The sequence below is a fragment of the Diadema antillarum genome, unplaced genomic scaffold (genome assembly GCF_040938485.1).
Source record: "Diadema antillarum isolate AM-2024a unplaced genomic scaffold, OU_Dant_1.0 seq00001187_RagTag, whole genome shotgun sequence".
In the NCBI taxonomy this organism is placed as follows: Eukaryota; Metazoa; Echinodermata; class Echinoidea; order Diadematoida; family Diadematidae; genus Diadema; species Diadema antillarum.
The window spans coordinates 597,782-618,185 of NW_027271986.1; the positions used below are offsets into that span (position 1 = coordinate 597,782).

At 36.2% G+C, this 20,404-nt stretch overlaps 1 protein-coding gene across 2 annotated transcripts in view; it reads right to left on the reverse strand.

The window, feature by feature from the left end:
* Nucleotides 1-11,157: 11,157 nt before the first annotated feature.
* The window catches only part of LOC139744537 (ubiquitin-like protein 3), a 48,461-nt gene continuing 39,214 nt past the window's right edge, over nt 11,158-20,404 (reverse strand). For both annotated transcript variants that reach the window (XM_071654968.1, XM_071654967.1), the window contains 2 exons: nt 20,149-20,226; nt 11,158-13,481 (listed from right to left, as the gene is read on the reverse strand). In XM_071654968.1, coding sequence (XP_071511069.1) covers nt 13,429-13,481; nt 20,149-20,226 — 131 coding nt within the window. In that variant the 3' untranslated portion in view covers nt 11,158-13,428. The remainder of the gene's footprint in view (nt 13,482-20,148; nt 20,227-20,404) is intronic.

Genomic DNA, 20,404 nt, shown 5'->3' on the forward strand with positions numbered 1-20,404 from the left:
GTCGCGTACCTCCAAGCCACTGCTCCACACACATCGCACATGCAGCATGCACAACGTGCATAATGTATGGAATGCCGCCAGAGTCGAGCTTGGTCTGTGATAAGCTGAATGTGAAAAAACATAAAATCGGGCTTCGCAATTTATAAGAATAAGTTTTGAAACTTCAAATTACTTTCAAGTTTATTCATTTCCACTAAAGCGAAAACAATACCTTCATTAAGAATAAAAATTAATTGTTTAATAACAAAAAACAAAGAATTTGAAAATGGGAAGAATGAGGTGGTTCATAAAATCGACAGTTCTCCTTCGCAAAAAAAAATAATGATAAAAAAAATTAAAAAAAGAAGAATTAAAATGCTGCAGCAATGTTGCATGCAAGAAGAATATACAACCGGCGCCACGTTTTCAAAAGTAAGGGGGGGGGGGGGTGCACTTCCTGGTTTCATCAGCTAACAAGCAAAAAAAAAAAAAAAAAGAAAAGAAAAGAAAAGGCCTTCAGGGCAACTTATGGTGCCACTTCCGGGTTTCTTCAGCTGACAAGCGAAAAAAAAAAAGGTCTTCAGCTCAAAACAAAGGCCTCACCGCGCTCACACCTCAAGGTTTCATTCTATCTCTAGTGCCACTTCCGGGGTAAAAAAAAAAGTGGGGGGGGGGGGGCGAGGTGTTGACACCCTATGTATTCCTATGTATGGTGCAAAAAAAAAAGTGGGGGGGGGGCGAGCCCGCCCCCCCCCCCCCCCCACCGGTTCCACTGGCCATGGAATAAAGGCAGATAAAGGATAATGAAAGTACCCTTAATAAGTATCGTATTGGGGATATTGAATATACAGAGTATGTATATGCAGGAGAAGGTGGGATGGGATAATGCTAATCCATTTACCTGCGATCAGATCTATCTCTAAATTAGAAAATGATCTATTTTTATTATGAGTTAAAATGACAATTTAATACTTATCAATGATGCAGTAGCCAGCTTGGCTTCACTCCGGGGTCAAAGTATGGAACAAAACTCCTTTATTATCATTGCCTGATTTCTGTATTTCTTCGCATGAATTTCCACACTTTGATGGAGAATTTATTATATTGAATCAACATATTTCTGTTTTAAAAAAAAAAAACTAATTTGATGAAAATGGACTTAGCTCCGTTTGGACTGGAATTCTTCGCATAATTAGGCCTTGAGCAATTATGTATACACTTTACATAGATGAGCTGCAGTACCGGTTATGCATCTTCAAAGTCAATTTATCATCAATGTAAGGCCTGAAATCTTAATAAATCAAATCTTTTCAGCATTAACTAATAGAAAACTGTATGTCCATTTCCAAGCATTACTGTTTCTCTATTACTGAAAAACCTTTGGTTTCACAGATAGTTTATTTACACGAATGCAATAAGCAAGAAGTCAATACACCGAGCTCTTGGCTTTACTCCGGGGTCAAAGTGGATTTTGTTTTGGAACAAAACTCCTTTATCATTGCCTGGTTTCTGTATTTCTTCGCATGGATTTAGCACTGTTTGGAATGGAACTCTTTTCATAATTATGCAATTATGTACACTTTACATAGATGAGCTGCAGTACCGGGTATGCATCTTCCAAGTCAATTTATCGTCAGTGTAAGGCCTGAAATTTTAATAAATCAAACCTTTTAAGCATTAACTAATAAAAAACTGTATTTCCATTTACAAGCATTACTGTTTCTTTATATTACTGAAAAAAAACACCTTTGGTTTCACAAATAGTTTATTCACACGAATGCAATAAGTTAATAAACCGAACTCTTTATTAACTGTTTTGAAAATAATTTCTATAAGTTTCTGTGAAGACAGAATATCTTCTGCAAATGATAATAACAACAACAAAAGAACATGTTATATCTCCGAGGATTTTGAAAAATAATTTACTTGTAAATTAAAAGTAAGGGACCCAAAAGGGAACCTTGAGGTATTTTACATGTGACCATGGTGACAGATAAGACTATACTTCTCAAAGTATTTCATCAAGCTGCAAAAAAAAAAAAAAAAATGCACAGGTTGAGTGTGCTGCAGAGTGGTCACACTCTCAGGTTTTCACAATGTTGTGCAACACGAGTATATTCAAGAGTGCGCTACATCTCCATAATGCACTTTTCTCTGTGCATGTATAACAATGTTCAAATCGTGAATTATGTCATTATTGTTTGCATTTTCATAGCTTTGTCTTTAATTTTAATCATTGAATCATTATTACTTGCATAACATACAATCATGACCAGCCTCTTTTCATTCAACTTTGTCATATTGTATTGTTGTCGCATCTATCTGTGTATGTATGTTTTATTCAGTAAAAATAAATGATGAATTAATCAATTAGTATAATCATTAAGCCTTGTGTTTGGATTTAGGTTCTGTGAAAACCTGTGGAATACATTATGGGAAGTCGGCATTCAATAAATCAACTTCTACACATTTTGGATATCGGAGAATGCGTGGTATATGTACGGTATAAAACCACACACAAGACATACTGGCACACACATAAGATCTACACACAGTCACTGCCACATGAACTTGACTGCATATATAGGATGGCTATGAATGGAATCACAATCTCAGTACATGTTGAAAAAAGACAACAAAGTCCTTACATGGCCACGCTTAATTAAGTCGCTGAATGAAGGCCGTTCCCCATCGAAGCTCTACTGTAAAAGGGTATCAGTCATTAACCATACAACCCCTGTCTGTCTACAATGTCAATAAAATTTTGAGGGTAGGAAGGGGGTTGATACTACTATACTACTACTATACTACTACTAGTAGTTTTACTTCTACTATACAACAACTACTACAACAACAACAACTACTACTACTACTACTACTATACCAAAGTAGTAGTAGTAGTAGTAGTAGTAGTAGTAGTAGTAGTAGTAGTAGTAGTAGTAGTAGTAGTAGTAAAGAGTATATAGTGGCAACAGCAGCAGCAGTCGTATTAAGTAGTGGTAAGATGTAAAGTATAGTACTGGTAAATAAATTGGTTGCTACGGGATCCTGTTATGACCTGTAGCCTACACAGCATAGGACGAGGATTTGAGGATCTTGACTTAAATGAGTTGCCATGCTTGTGGTTTTTAAGTTGACTTCCTCCGCAATATCAATTGCTGCAGCAAAAGTTGTTTGTGAAGAAGTATTAGTTGGGCATTTTATTCACAAAGACAAAGTTGCGATAAGAGTTAGACTGGCAACATCTCATCAATCAGATAAGTCATATACAAACTGTAAGTAGACCTCTACTCAGGACTAGCTAATGCAAATTGGCAACATCCCTTGATGAATTCTACGCATTCAAATTTAAACAGTAGCAATGGCAAAATGAGTAATACTGCCCCAAACCTATATAGTTATTCGAAAATAGAGAAAACTAAAAAGCTATTCTCTTGGAGATGAAATCCTATGAAGTGATGTATAACTTGTGAACCAAAATTCCTTAAATATCAGGATTATTATATAAACGCAAAAAACAATTTACTTTCATGTATATATTTTTTCCTATATTCTTTGTTTATAGTTCTATAGATGTAGCTTTAAGGATCAATCCTGAATTTTGAAATGTATTTCAAAATTTCGTGGGGGCACTGTGGCATAGTGGATAAGACTCCCGACTCCCGATCGGAGGACCCGAGTTCGAATCCCGCCCAGTGCTTACGTCCTTGGACAAGATGTTTTACCCGCTGTGTCCCTCTCGACCCAAGTGTATAAATGGGTACCTGGCAACGCTAGGGTAATAATACTAGCAGGGCCCTCTGGTAGAGCAGTGGCAACACTGAAGATGCTACCCTAGGTAAATAAGACCTTATTATTATTATTATCATTATTATTATTATTATTATTATTATTATTATTATTATTATTATCATCATTATTATTATTATTGTTATTATTATTATTATTATTATTATTATTATTATTATTATTATTATTATTATTATCATTATCATTATTATTATTTGGTTTTAGTAAGAGGTAAACAGAAAATAATGTAGGCCCTACTGTTTATACACTGTAGCTCAAAAGAAATGCTAATTAGAGAGCCTTTTGCAGACAAAAAATGAATAGTCTCTGCTATCTACTGAGTAATCCTTTACTTTATTTGTTACATTATAGTCAAGTAGTTTGATCCACAATGTATGAATAGCGAAACAAAACTGAAACAGTCTACTTTTGCCCTCTTCAAAGTTTGGCTGGTGATTAAAAAAGTTTTGATATTTTTGTTCATTGTGTAGTGTGTTGTTTGATTATTTTGATCGTTGTTATGGTTGCAATACAAACAAAAAAATTGGTATATAATACATATATCTTTCTGAGTGAGTTGTGAGTACAGTTATAGGATCATAAAGGATATTATTTTCTTACTGAAACGATTTGCACTACGATGATACTACAGACTATAACTCACGTTATTCTGCATGAGCAGCATGCCAGTTGACAGAGGAATTAGAACTATCTTGAGATGTCAGTGGCAAATGGAGCAGGTGCTAATCACCATAAATACCCTTGAAGACATCACTGTAGAGCATTTAGCGAGGAGACTCAAGAACTGCCAAGTGTTGTCTGTGCAGTCATATAAAGCGAGTTACTAAGAATAACGAGCCAAATTAGAGCAGCTCTCATCAGTGTATGTTTAGCACAGAAGACATGGAAATGTTTACCAAAAAAAAAAAGAAGAACTGTACAAGGATAGATGAAGCGTGAAGGGATGGTGATTAAAATCGAATTCTCTCTGTTATAGAACAACCATCAAGGCAAAGACGTTGGTACAGTACACTCCCGTTATAACGAACATGATCTTAACTAAATTCCCGTTACAATGGAGTAAAAATTCAGGTCCAAAATGATCATCTATATATCTTTTTAGTTTATTTATTCATTTATAATGAAATTTCGATATAATGAAAGAAAACTGCCAGTCCCCAGGAGTCACTCGTGGCGGTGACGTGTCTCAGTTTAGCTCAGTTCAATTCCTGGTCAAAATGTAATCAAGCTAAATGCAGTGGCGGATCCAGAGTGGGGCGCAACCGGCACACGCCCCCCCTTTATTTTTCGTTAAAAACAAAAGAAATAAAAAGAAAAAATGAAATGAAACCCGGAAGTGGCACCAGAAATATTAGTCACGCCTCCCCCCCCCCCCCTCCCTTTACAGAATTCCTGGATCCGCCCCTGAAATGGGTTGGTCAAATACCAGTCAGTGATTTAAAGACGAACACGGTTATTTGACTGTTGACCATTTTATCAACATTGTACACCAGCAGAATATTTTGATGTGTTCCCTTATGTCATTTTTTTTTTCATATGAGCATTTGGAAAAAGATAGCAAATATTTGGAACAGAATTGATAGTACAAATATTTGTATTCTATGCAACACTCTAAACCAAGCAACAGAGGGATTTGAGGAAGAAGTATGTAATAAAGTGGGATACTGCGCATAATACAGTGACGCACAAAAGCCCTGCTGTGCATGCTGTGCTGGACTAGTTGGTGATGATGATGATGTGAATATGCTAACTTTAGCCAAAGCCCAAATATAAATGTAGATTAAGTGAGAGCAGCAATATTAGTAGAACACATCTGTGAAAATTTGAGGAAAATTGAACAATCTGTTTTAAAGTTGTGAATTTTTAAAGTTTCTGTGCTGTCACATCTGAATAAGGAGACTGCTACACTTCTTGACATAGAAAGAAAATATGTGTATAAGGATTCCACAAAATGTCACTTTCATGAAAAGTACACTTTCCGTCGACTTGTTACTGAATTATCTTACGTATAAAACCATTCCTCCTGCTTTCTGAAAGAGATAAGTCAAGTGGTCTGTCTTTATGCTAGAAAAGTGAAAATACATGTATGTTTAATTTTTCTTTATATATATTTTATTATAATGTCCATATTAATGGCATAAAGTGAAGTAGTCTCCTTATCAAGTGATGACAGTGCAGAACTATAAGAATTCATCTTTTTTTAAATTGATTGTCCAATTTTCCTCAAACTATCACTGACGTGTTTTACTAATATTGCTGCTTTGTCTCAATTCACATCTAAATTTGGGTTTTGGTTTCCTTTGAAGAAATAATCAATGCTCTTAAGAGTATCATGACTAACCCATAACAGAGGATGTTATTAAGAATAAGAAAATGTCTCAAGATCAGGGTTTGAAGTGCAATTTTGGAGAGCATTTGAGGATCTTCAGACTTTGTCTCAGACTTTAATACAATCTTCCTAAACAACACTTCAAGAAATGATTTCTATTTGTTCCCTCTGATGCAAGTCATTATCTCCTTCATCTTTTAGCCACTGACTAATTGTTACCTTTATTTCACCATTGTGTGGGGCCCAATGCATCTGCACACCTGCCATTCTTCAACCAAAGGAAGCAACAAAAGTAGTATTTCTAACACAAGCAAACCCTCTCTGTCATTTTCAGTCAGCATCATTGCAATGTAACATAGTTGACATTGTGATTATCTCTCCTGACAGGTGGATATATTATGTGGACAAAGCTTGGCATCTCCAAGTAACACATGTCATTATCAAGACACTCGGCAACAAATATTTGATTCGTTACTTACCTCCTTTTGCTATAGAATGTATACATAGCTGTATGAGTGCATGTGTGTGTGTGTGTGTGTGTGTGTGTGGAAGAGAGTCTGTAGAAGTGATTCAAAGCATGTGGTGTGGTGTATTACTCTGATTGACAAAAGGGCACTATCTTCAGTATGTCCTAAAATTAATCACTGAGAAACTATCAAAGGTTAGTGCTCGCATGTAATTCCAAGATATTATTATGGTGTTTGTGTCTTTGGTCTTGTCCAATGCTCATTCCATGTGTTATGAAGCAAACACAAAAAAAGGACTCTGAATCTTGTCAATGAATCCATCTAACAAAAAGTCAACTTTGTGTTTAAAATTTGCACTTGTTTCCTCCTGAAATGGAACACATATGTACAATTATGTCAGATTATCAGTAGAATTCCGTTATCATTATCATTATCATCATCATCATCATCATCATCATCATCATCATCATCATCATCATCATCATCATTACTCAAACCTCCTTAACATAATACATGCATGTATAGGCCTAGCTTGATATTCCTGCTGGCCAGGGTTCTCTTCCTAAAACAATATGACTCTTGTTATGATTTCTAGCTACAAGACATCTGAACAGGGCTGACTGAGGGTAAAATTCAGTCTTGTGATCTGCTTACTCAAAGGGGATGGTAATATGACTTTCGGGACAACACATTCTATGAGCATATACTACTCAATGAGATGGGCCAATTTCAGTGACATCATAGTTTCATCTCACATTACATGGAAGATTAGATCATTTTTGTATGCATGATGGAGTTACTTGTTGTTTATACCATGGACCTGCTGTTGTAGGTCCATGTTTATACATCTCATACAGTATCTGGATTGGTTTAAGGTAATATGATACAAGCTGGAGACACAAACAGACATATCAGCTTCTGTGGTGTGTAGTCCCCAAGACACAAGACAAAACACAACACAAACTGTTTAAATCAGAACTTCAACTGAAGTGTATACAGAACATGAAAATGCAAGAGGATAATTTCCAATCAGTGAGCATATGTGACCCGCTACAACAAAAGGATCCTGAAGTCGCTGACGGGTGAGCCGAGAAAATCAAGTTTGAAGTGAGATCACCAAAATCTGTCAAAACGTTGGGATTTCTGTTTTTACATAATTTTGTAGTCTAATGTATCTTCTATCATCTGGCGAAATTTCGAAGCAAAATGATCAGTGGAAAGGCCTGAAAATAGCATTTTTCTGGGCCATGCTTGGCTCGCCCGTCAGTGACTTTAGGATCCTTTTGTTGTAGCGGGTCACATATTGTGTGCCTAGTATTTATGATGTGAAACTTCCTTCCACAGGCAGGTCCTTTACATTTATTACAGTGCACTCCTGTTATAATGAACACTATCATAATGGAATTCTCCTTACAACAAGTAAAAATTCATGTCCTATAATTATCATCACATATATCTTTGTGTACTTTACTGTTTGGCTATAACGAAATTTTGATACAGCAAAAACAAACGAAGACAAAGAAACAAACAAAAAACAAAAACACACAAAACAACACAAAAAAATACCAGTCCCTAGGACTTTGTTATAACAGGAGTGCACTTTATAAAGAAATATGTAGAGAAATGTAAAAGATAAGGGCAGAAAAGCAACACAACAGAACTGCATAATTATATCGTCAGCCTTATTCCAAAAGGGCCTTAAAGAACTTCCCCTGTTATGCCAAGGGCACTTATAGTGTAAGAAGTCTATAGTGTAAAGGGCCTTTTGGCATAACAGTGGAAGAGGTTTAAGGCCCTTCTGGCATAAGACCAATGATATTATAACAAACTGACTCACTCTGACTGCTATACTACAGACACATAAGAAGACAAGATGGATGACAGATTTCAAATCATACAGGTATTTTTATTCTTCTTTAAAAATGATTTGTGACTTCTTTCTGTTGACATATGTTTGTATTATGAATCAATACATATGTACACCCTGTCTCAATCTATAGTACAAATTGTAAGTTAGCCGTCTGCAATCGTGTTGCAATTTAGCTGTATAAATGTGATCCAAAAATACTGACAAATTGTTATTTCACAAATATGCTACAGATCATTTAGACACTGGTTAGGATGTGGTGTGACATAGCATAATAAGGTGAGCCCTGTGGCATAGAAAACTAACTCTCAATAGCAACTTACTACAACTGCAACTGCCAGAGAGAGAGAGGCAATTTGCTTCTAGAATATGAGATGTTACCATGGTAATTGCTTCTGCAATAAGTTACACACAATGTAATAGTATGTTCTCTAGGCAACAGGGTGACAGCATATTTCCCCCCTTTGACAGATATGAATATACAGGTCTTCATAGATATTGTGTTATATATGATAAACTCTCAATTGTGCAGTGATACATATATATAGCATGATTTTCTGTTACTTTTTGTCCTAGTTAAATATATCTATCTGTGTTAGTATACATGTTTGTATAGACAATATCAAGCTCACATATATAAATTGCATTCATTAAAATTATGTTTATGAATAGTCTTATCTAAAAATCAAATGTACATATTTATACAATGCTAGCCCCGCATTAAAATTTACACACATCACACTGACACATTGTCAGGTTGCCCCACATACAGAAATGTACAAGTTACACTCTTAACATGGATTAGTCATTCATTCATTCAAAGTTCATTCACACTCACACATTCCAGGGTACAATATAGTTTTAAGTACCTACACACAGAAGCGCTGGTAACACAGTGTTTGTGTACTACATGTAGCATACTTTGCATTGGATTAAAAAACACAAACTAGTGCTCCATACTTTGCTTCACAATCCTTTCAGTTCAAAGAGAGCGAAACAAAAAATGTTGATTTTTGATAGAAAACGAACACAGGCCAAGACAAGTTTAAGCCTCTACTAAGATTACGATGTTCAAAAGTGTTGATTATGCAAAGTCATGCACATTTTGTATCATATGGACTGCCGAAACCACACAAAATTACCCCCCCCCCCCCCAAAAAAAAAAAAAAAAAAGGTGTTGCCTAATATTTCTACAAAAAGTTTGCAGAGAACTTCAGAGTATGTGGTGCTAGACAATAGCGGCACGCATTTTTTTTTTCTCTTGGGTTTATATCTGATTCTTGTCAGTAAATACGTTGAAAACAAAAAGATCCCAGTCTCAATTTTAGCATGTAAATCTCAGATGCACACCAACTATCTTCTCCATCTGATTGTAATATAGAACTTATCTTCATTTCCTGACATCTCATATCTCTACCACTGGGCATTACAGATCAGCGTATGAACTGATGTTATAAAATTCATTTAATTTCTTAATGTGATGCATCAAAACATACAGAAATCTGACTTCATCTGACTGGATTTCCCCTATAACCCATTCATTGGCAAAGAAATATTCCATCTGCTATAAAATATGAAAAATGAAATGTGATGTCCATTAATCAGGCATCAAATGGAGAAATTCAAAATGCAAAATATCATTTCCATTAAAGCATGAAAAAGAAACCAATCAAGTCATAGCTGCTGACTAACCAGTCTTTTTTTCCACTTTCTTTACACCACAAAATGCTTTCGTATTCCATTTACACCAAATCTGACAAAAATGAAAACTCATTCTGATTGTATAAAGATAAATCTTTCTTCTTTGATGCTATATGAACATGTCAAAATTTCTTCCTATATTTGGCTGAATCCATCTTCCTTAGAACTGATTGATTGAACTTATATACACACAGCGTACTCAAAGAATTATCTTTACAGCATTACTGCAAGCTTGTGCTATTGTGAAGCCTTACAATAAATGCAAGCATATCAACAATAAGAAATCAAAATCAAATCACTGAGAGACTATTGTGGAATATCCTGCTTTTACAAGAATATATAAGATAAAATGAGGTTGGCACTAATTTGCGAAAGCTAGACAGTCAAGTAACAAGCAAAGATCATCTATGATTGTACTAAAAAAACTATATTGTACCATGAAAATAGATTTGCTACCTTCTAAACCATCCAGACACATGTGGTAATTCTTCATCTGGGGTTGCGTTTATCAACTCACTTCTGGCATAGAATCAAGGTTTCCAAACAACTTTCAGGGAGGTTTGAGCAGATAATGAAATGCAAAGCTGTTTTGATCATGGGGTTTGAAGCGCCTTCCAGAAATGCCAAAAAAAATGCAATTGCAAATGCGTTTGAGTCAGATACATGCTTCTGTGGGGATGATAAATGCAAAGTCATTCTGAAATGCGTTCATAGCTTAGACCTTCCCACTCTAACTACATGATCTTTGGCCCTTGGGTCGAACAGTGCAATGAAGCTGCACAGTGAGAAGGCCTTCCTTTCAACTCGCTGTAGAGATGATAGACGTACCAACTCGAGAAACGCGATCAGAAAGGCCTTTGCAAACACGTTTTGATAGTGGGTAATGAAGTTTCAAACACGGGGAAAGATGATAAATGCAGCCACTGTCAATGCCTGCGACACACAGCTTGTCACTGTAATTATACAAGGCAAACACACATAAAGTATATAAGTGTATTCACTAACCTTGAAGAGCTCTTGCTTCTTACAGTGTGAAAATTCTACACAAGAAGACAGCGCACACAATCCTTGAATAAGCAACAACAAATAATCTCTATGCATCATTACACAAGCACTGACCTGCAAAAAAGGCAGCATCAAAAGGTACAAATGAAAAAAGCACTCACACATGCAAAATGTGAAATGACAGCTTGTCACAAAAGAATTACATCAGGCAATATTACCTACAACATAAAACAAAGGATGGTAAGAGACATACCAGGCACACTTAACTTTGCCTTCAACTACAGGTGTATGTGCTTTACCGCAACTTTTTTTTGTGACTTTCAATGAAAAGTGTTCACATCAATTCACTCAATTGCTATTAAAAGTCTTCAGGTATATCAACTGGAATGCACCGAGTTCTGCTCTCTTTTTTTCCCCCTCATGTGCAATGTAGCTTGAAAAACAAACACATGAAAAATTATGCTAATCATATTAAATAAGATATTACTACAGGTTGCCGTGGAACAAAGGTTCTCTTTTAGAGTGAGACGAGCACAAAGAAAGATGGGAACAGGCACGATGGTCTAGTCGGTAGCAAATTTCACACAAGACAGGTTTAGGAATACCACAGAGGTAAAGACGGGCAGTAGTGTCCCCCTGAATGTTGAGTGTCTAAAGGCTAGCACCACCTCAAACCCCCTCTCAGTGATGCAGAATGATACAGAAAACTGGTCTTGACTTAAGCCCATCAGTCCAATGTCCATTCACCTTTACATGACACACATCTCCACTCTGGCCAGTACATGGACAGGAGTTGCCGTGGCTATATAACGTTCAGTATAATGAGGAGAAAAGTCCAGCCATTATTCTGACGCACGGATGTAGCTCTTGGCCTTTCCTGGATTTCTTTCCTGAGGCGTCTCCATCTCTTGTGGCATCCTCAAGTCACGTTTCTCTCCTAGTTTTCTCTCCCTGCTCTGTGGAGCATCAGTAAAGCATCATACGGGCGGAGAGGCAGGGAGATACTCCCCCAGGAGACTGTAGAATCGTGACATTACCATCTAGAACATCACTGCTTGAATGGGCGATGCAAAACCAGCTTTGTTGCCATGGAGACGTAATTTCCCACATCAATCTGTATCTGATGACATCATGTGAGCTCCACAGCAACATGTTACTGGTACATGGACATCTCTCAGGCATTCAAAGTGTCTAACAAATGACTACAAAACTATAACAAATGTTAAATGGATGGCATACAGAATAGTATCTTCTTTTTTGTTTACACAGGAAAGACGATCAGATTAATGAATTCTTAAACAACAAACTAAAAGGATGCCTTTATGGCAGTCAAATATCATCTCAAGATAAAAAAGGAAAACTACACACAGAAGTTACTGATCTACTTTTGATTGGCAAACTGAATCTTCAAGCCTTTAAGCATGGTCACTCCTGAAATCCATGAACAATGAGGATAATCTACAGCACTTGAATTAAAGACATTTCTGTTTCCTAAATCATCAATGGTGTACTTATTGTATAATGTTTTTCTTTTTTTCCCACAAAATACAATCTTGAATGAGACTGATCAATTTGTCACTCACTTATACCCTTAGTCACTAAGAAAGAGACTTAGGCAGCTAAATGATGATCAACCTATACAGTTGAGAGATTATGTTGATTAGATTCTATTTGGACTAAAATATCCAGCAGATGAACATATTGTGTTAGAATGTGTCAAAACTAGACAATGGACTACAACCAACATGCTTGATTTTTTTTTTTCAACTACATGAATATTACATTCAAAGCATGTAATGACTAATCCAAATTTGGGGGCCTTCAAAAAATGCATTGACGCAAATACGCAATCAAAACGTAAAAATTTACGGACATACGGGATCTGGAATCAACTAAATGTGAACAAATATACACATATGCAGTAACTTCAAAAATATCAACACAAACAAAGCAAAGGAAAAAGAATAAAATTCATCAAAATGATTGATTTCACAAATTCTCTCAGATAGGCCATACAGCAAACCCTTGCATAATTCGCCATGAATACTCGATACCTTGAATGAATATATGTAGTCATGTCTGCTAAGATGGCTGGAACCATGGAGTGGAATTAAGCATGGTTCTTGTGGTAATGATGTAACGTCCTGGAAACAGAACTACACTACACGTCCATGGTGGACTTGTCATCCACTGTTTTTAGTCTTTAGTGGTTCGGTATATTTCTCTCTGCCCAAAGTGGAAAAGGCTCTTCCCACGACGCATTGCCGCTCTCAGAGAATTATGCAACAATTGCTCTCCTCCGTCTTTCCTCGGTTTCTTTGTCCTGGATAGTAGAAAGGAGAGAGGCAGAAAGACACAGACAGAGAATGAGACAGAGTTATAGAAAGAAAGAGAGAGAGAGATAACATGACAGTCTCTATCACACAAAACTTTTGAATGAGGAAAAAGGAGCAAAAGATATCAATCATACCAAAGCACTAAAACAGAAACCACAAGACAAGATAACTTGTTGCCTACCCAGCAGAAGGGCGTACGACTTGCGCATTCAACAATCATATGAAGGAGCTCTTTTAAATCTCTGGAACTATTGTATGTCCAAAACTAAATTTCGATTTTAGGTCAAAATTTCAAGTTGGGGCCCTTTTGACGGGCAGGTGACAATGTGCTCTCTAAATCTGAAAAAGACAAACAAAAACAAAACAAAAACAAAACCAGCCTAAAAATGCATTGATGCAGTCACTACCATGTTCACACAACTTGGCGATCAGTTTGCAATAGATGAGGTATCACAGCGTGAGCCAATGCATTACTTTGTCAAGTCTTACATCATTTCACAAGATAGGCCATATGCATGCAAAAGTACAATATGAAACTTTCATTAATTATGGTCACTTGATTCTGGGATGAAATATTTTCCCTTCCACTTTGTGTGTAATGTGCATGACAATACACTGTAGGTAGGGATACCCCACACTGCTGACATGTCCTCCTATTTCTATTTATTCACCTTGACTGACCATACACCATGAATTCTATTCAAACTGATTTGCCCAATCTACATGGATACATACACCTGGTGATAAGTTACATGTGGGTAATTCCATGAAGTTGCGGCAGTGTCTGATGTAGCATCGTGATATTTGAAAAATTAATACATTTCAGCATAACTCAATATTAATTATGCCATACATTTATTGTTTGTAGGCTTTACATTTGCATTGAGGCCACACATTTTCTTGGAAATTTTGTGCCATTCAGACTCAATTTTGATGAAGTTATTAAACAATATGTAACGGTGTCCTGTAGCATCGTGACGTGTCCATGTAGCATCGTGATATTTTAAAATTTGGTCCTAAGAGACAAATTATGGCAATTAGCTTGACCAAAATTTGATGCAATATGCATATTTACTAGATTAGTCAGATAGCTAAATATCTCAAATTTCCTGTACACAGTTTTAATTTTAAAAGAAAATTACAAAATGTATCACGATGCTACGCGGTGTCCTTTTTTGTGACATTTGGTGGACACCGCGTAGCATAGTGACACATTGTGTAATTTTCTTGTAAAAGTAAAACTGTGGAAAGGAGAGTTAAGATATTTAGCTATCTGACTAATCGAGTAATTATGCATATTATATCAAATTTTGGTCAAGCTAATTGCATTAATTTGTCTTTTAGGACCAGATTTTAACTATCACGATGCTACATGGACACGTCACGATGCTACAGGACACCGTTACATTTTTTTAAAATAACTTCATCAAAATTGAGTCTGAATGGCACAAAATTTCCAGGAAAATGTATGGTCTCAATACAAATGTAAAGCCTATAAACAATATATGTATAGCATAATTAGTATTGAGTTATGCTAAAATGTCACATTTTGTGCACCAACTTCATGGAATTACCCATAGATGTAATAATTTGACAATAGTTTTAAGACAGACATATATAGACAAAATGACCAAGTGCAAATCCCACGGGGCAAAGTTAGTCCAATGTGCATTGCTTCATATTAACAAGGAAAAGTAGAAATTACGCGGTGCATAACATATGTCCCCGCCGGAAGTAGCATTTTGTAACAAAATGTGCAATATAGGTAAAAAATCAAGGTCAAAGGTCAAAGAAGTCAAAGGTCAAAATTCTGTGTAGAAGTTTTGAAGCCCTCACCTAGTGCCATCACATAAAGCAAATGGAATCGAAATTGGGTTAGAAATGGCGAAGGAGTAGCATTTTGTAGCCAATGTACAATATAGGTCAAAAATCAAGGTCAAAGGTCAAAGAAGACAAAGGTCAAAATTCTGTGTAGAAGTTTTGAAGCCCTCACCTAGTGCTATCACATAAAGCAAACGGAATCGAAATCGGGTTAGAAATGGCGAAGGAGTAGCATTCTGTAGCAAAATGCACAATATAGGTCAAAAATCAAGGTCAAAGGTCAAAGAAGTCAAAGGTCAAAATTCTGTGTAGAAGTTTTGAAGCCCTCAACTAGTGCCATCATATAAAGCAAACGGAATCGAAATCGGGTTAAAAATGGCGAAGGAGTAGCATTTCGTAGCAAAATGTACAATATAGGTCAAAAATCAAGGTCAAAGGTCAAAGAAGTCAAAGGTCAAAATTCTGTGTAGAAGTTTTGAAGCCCTCACCTAGTGCCATCACATAAAGCAAACGGAATCGAAATTGGGTTAGAAATGGCGAAGGAGTAGCATTTTGTAGCAAAATGTACAATATAGGTCAAAAAATCAAGGTCAAAGGTCAAAGAAGTCAAAGGTCAAAATTCTGTGTAGAAGTTTTGAAGCCCTCACCTAGTGCCATCACATAAAGCAAACGGAATCGAAATCGGGTTAGAAATGGCGAAGGAGTAGCATTTTGTAGCAAAATGTACAATATAGGTCAAAGGTCAAGGTCAAAGGTCACGACTGAAATTCTGTGTAGAAGTTTCAAAGCTCCCATGTAGTGCTATCATATAAAGCAAACAGAATCAAAATTGGCTCATAAATGACAGAGAAGTAGCAAATTGAAGATTTTGATCGCACACGGACGCACACAAGGACACACGGACGGACGGACGGACGGACACACGGACACACACACGTACAGAGCCCGTTTCATAGTCCCCTGCTCGAACTCGTTCGGCAGGGACAAAAAGCATACCCAGAATGAACAACAATGGTGTTTCTCAAAGAAAAGCAACTTTCTCACACATTTTTATTATCTCATGTATTTAATGTGCTTTGATTAGGTACATTGTATACCAAGATTGACTGCTTTTTTGCTTGCTCATTTCCACCTCTTCCTGCATGTCTTTGTTTGGATTATCAGGTTGGAGTTTGCTGATCTGTGGGGTGTTGCAAGAAGGTTGCAATCAATTGCAAATAATTGCTAATTTTGAAACAACCATGCTGATTGGCTCAGGGTCTGCCCTTTTAAGAAGACATGCATGCAGCAATGATTTTGATTGGCCAGTAACAATCAGTTGCAACTTGCAATCGATTGCAACTTTCTTGCAACACCCCACTGGTTGGATTTTGTCATACAGCATACAATGTTGTATTATACGCATACATTGTACTTTAAGTGAAAATCTACTCTGCATTACAGTTGACTTCTATTGAATAAGCAAGAGAGCTCAACATAGGAATGATAATCACAACATACCTTCACATTTAGAATTTGGAAGAAAGTCATGGAATTTTTTTTACACTTCAAAATTAAGAAAGGTACATGTAATACAGTGTATAAATCTGTCATTTTTATGCAAATGAGACGAGATAATAATGTCATAATGTCTCCTACTTGCTTGCACACAAATTTCCAGTGGATTTCAGTGTCTGAATAGGCGTTTTCACATCAGCCCGATAAAAATCCAAGCTCGAGATATTTTTCGCGATTGCGAATTAGCGCGCTATTTCATTTCTTATTCACATCAGCCCGAAGAGAATGAGCCTGATTTTTTTTCGAGCTAATTCGACAGCTGAGTATGTGCAAACAGCATCAGTAATGTGTGTGCCCTCTCAAAAATTCCTCATGATTTGTGTGCAGTTTGCCTCGATCGATCAGGTCACACACGCTAGGCATGATGGGATGCATCGCGCTAATTTCTCGAGTCGTTTTCACATTATCAAATAGCGCGCTACTATCCCGCTATTTCAGAAATTTCCCGAGTTGGACCTGAGAAATTTTCTCGAACAGAGCGATACAATTAGCGCGCTAATTTGTGTTCTCATTATTAAATAGCGCGCTATTTCGTGATCGGGTTAATTTCCCCAGTCAGAAAATAGCGCGCTATTTCGAAACATCGGGCTGATGTGAAAACGCCTAATCTGAACTCACAGTAGACATGTGCTTAAAGGGAATCCAAACCCAAAGAGCAATGTGGATTGAGTGAAAGCAGCAACATTGGGAGAACACATTAGTGAAAGTAAGAAAATATAAAGAAAATTCCACAAAAATTCACTTTATCTAGTATAATGAAAGAGCACTTGATTAACCGCTTTCAGAAAGCAGAGGGAATAATTTCTACCCTTAAAGGTAGGGAATCCCATTTGCATGCCTTAAATGAAGAGTTGTATAAATACAGTGGTATGTTGAAGACAGTATCATTTTAGAAACTCCCATAAAGTATTGAAAGTGGAAGGTAACATTTAGTACATTTTTATTGACCGTTAGATTTTGAATTGAATTTTTTTCGGGGCTCACCGTAAATTCCAGTACATTACTAGGCTACCTTTGCAGTCCCATGCACTGCATGTGTGTCCATCATGTATATTTTGTGAAGAAAGTTCATCAAAACTTACAAACATTTCTATATATCTTGCCACACACTCTATATTATGTTCTTACATCAGCTCTTATACTTTTAGATTTGTGTTTAGAGATAAAAAATACAGAAGACTGCAACAAAAAGGCTTAAGTGTGGCTGACACACAGAACTACTTAGTAGTTGAGTTTTGTGCATTATTCAAATTGTAGATAACTGTTGACTTCCAAATTTCTCAGCAGTGGCCTAAACAAATCCCCTGAGGTTCATATTTAATGTTTTGCTGCTTTTTGGGAGGTCTGTAAAAGGTATCCCCTACCTTTAATGTCAGTATCAAGTTGATGGAATGTGTAATTTTCATGAAAAATGAATTCCGCAGGCCCTGTATCATATCATGGTTTTCATTTCTGTGTTTATAAATACTTGTTATATCAGGTTTAAATGGCATGTCATTTACAATGTACTATTATAATTCACAGAATAAAAAAAAAAATCAGGCATAAGTTTTTGTTTCATTCAGTACATGGATTTAATTTAATTTAAAATTTCTTATTTTATCATTACAATTGTATGTGCTCCAGCTTAAATACAAGGTTCTAAATATGGGTTAGTCATGCCATGACTGTTCTTGCAAGTAATTAAATGCATTTTGTCAAAATACGAACCCTGCTAAAGCTCTATGTTTGTAATTGCCAGTAACTCTGTCTACTGGAGCATCATATACCACCAGCAAAAATCATAATTCGGTGAAACCATTACAATACATATCGTGTACAAAGGGCATTTATAAACAGGTGATACGTATGACTATTTGAAAAGGCACAATGACCAGAAGTAATGGCAATGCATGTTCAAAAAAAAAAAATTGATTAAAGCAGGGACAACCTTCCCTGAATATGTGAATCTTGTAATTGTGACACACTTTCCGCTATCAAAAGAACATACTTTAGCCTGGAATCAGCATTCCAGACATTGTAAACCATATATTGTTTACTTCACATATGATCCGGATATTACATGCCATACCAGCACCTGTACAAAAATGTCAATGCAAAACAATGCTTCATGAATAGTATATCTGGTGCTCGGCATCTAGAGATAGCTCTCTGACCCAATGACCACACTGGTTCTTATCATGACACAAAATGTCATGTGATTCTGTGTCAGGATCTGCTTAAACGTATTTACACCTACGCTAAAAGTAGGTTGACATATTCTCTCAGAGCAAACTTTGAATGCCACATTTCCAGGCTACAATTTGATTTTCCCTTCAAGGTAACTTGATGTATAAAGCAATATCCCATTGTACACTGTAAGTATTTTTGACCTTGTAGAGCTACTACACTGCCATTTAATCAGCTCATAAAGAACATACACTCCAGTGCTCGAGCACACAACACACAGTACACAGTATACTTTATGATGCTGTTCAATACAGTATTTCACTGCTCACCACTATCTGGCAATACTATGTATTAGAGTGTGTGTGTGTGTGTGTGTGTGTGTGTGTGTGTGTGGTAGGGGTTATATAGCAACTCACTTTTAACTAGGTCAAACAGAAGAAACATGATATTGTTTTACAAAATATTTCACCCACTAAAAAGCATCATCTGACTTTAATGTATGTTCAGCCACAATAACAAAGCTCTGCAGGCAGGTCATGATAATAGTGATTAAAACTAGCATCCAATGAAATTTACCCCCACTGCTTCTAATGGTGGCATACAGTGCTAATCCAGAAAGCAGGACCCCATTTTTAATATCAAAAGATATAATCCCTTAAAAAATTTCCTTATCCCACAGGCTGCCATAGACTTATGATAGAAATCAACTATATAATCAATTATAACTCTTCATAAAACAGGGCCCCTGATATCCATTTATTTTTATTTGATTTGATTTTACTATCATTTTTTTTTTACAGTTACTCCACTAGTTACTGCTCCAAATTTTTGGCTAAATATCCCATTTTAATACACACATGACAAACTCTTCTCTTTGATATGTGGCAAATGAAGTTTACTACACATCTTTCTCTTCTTTTCTTTTCTTTTTCTTTCACCTTTGTTTACCATGGGAAGTGTAGTCTAGGTGGTTATTCCTTTTGTTTTGTAATGTGCATTTAAGCTTTGAAAGAGACAATTTTATCAAATCACATTCATTATTAAGAAGATTCTCATGCATGGACAGCCCTTGGGGGTAATTATCATTTAATGTCTTTATTACATTACCTTGTGAGTTGGGTTCTGGTAGAGTTTCCCTGGCCATTATATGCATCGCTGTCGTTTTACCTAAAGGTAACTGTAGAGCTACAATGAAGGAAACATGAAAAACGGTTTTAAGAAATTGCATAGAGAAGCAACAGATAAAACAAACAAAACAAACAATGCTGTGAATGTGGAATTCTATTTTGCAATGTTAGAAATTATCACAAATTTTTCATGAATTACTGCAAAAATGATAGCATGCAGGTTTGGGATTTTGATG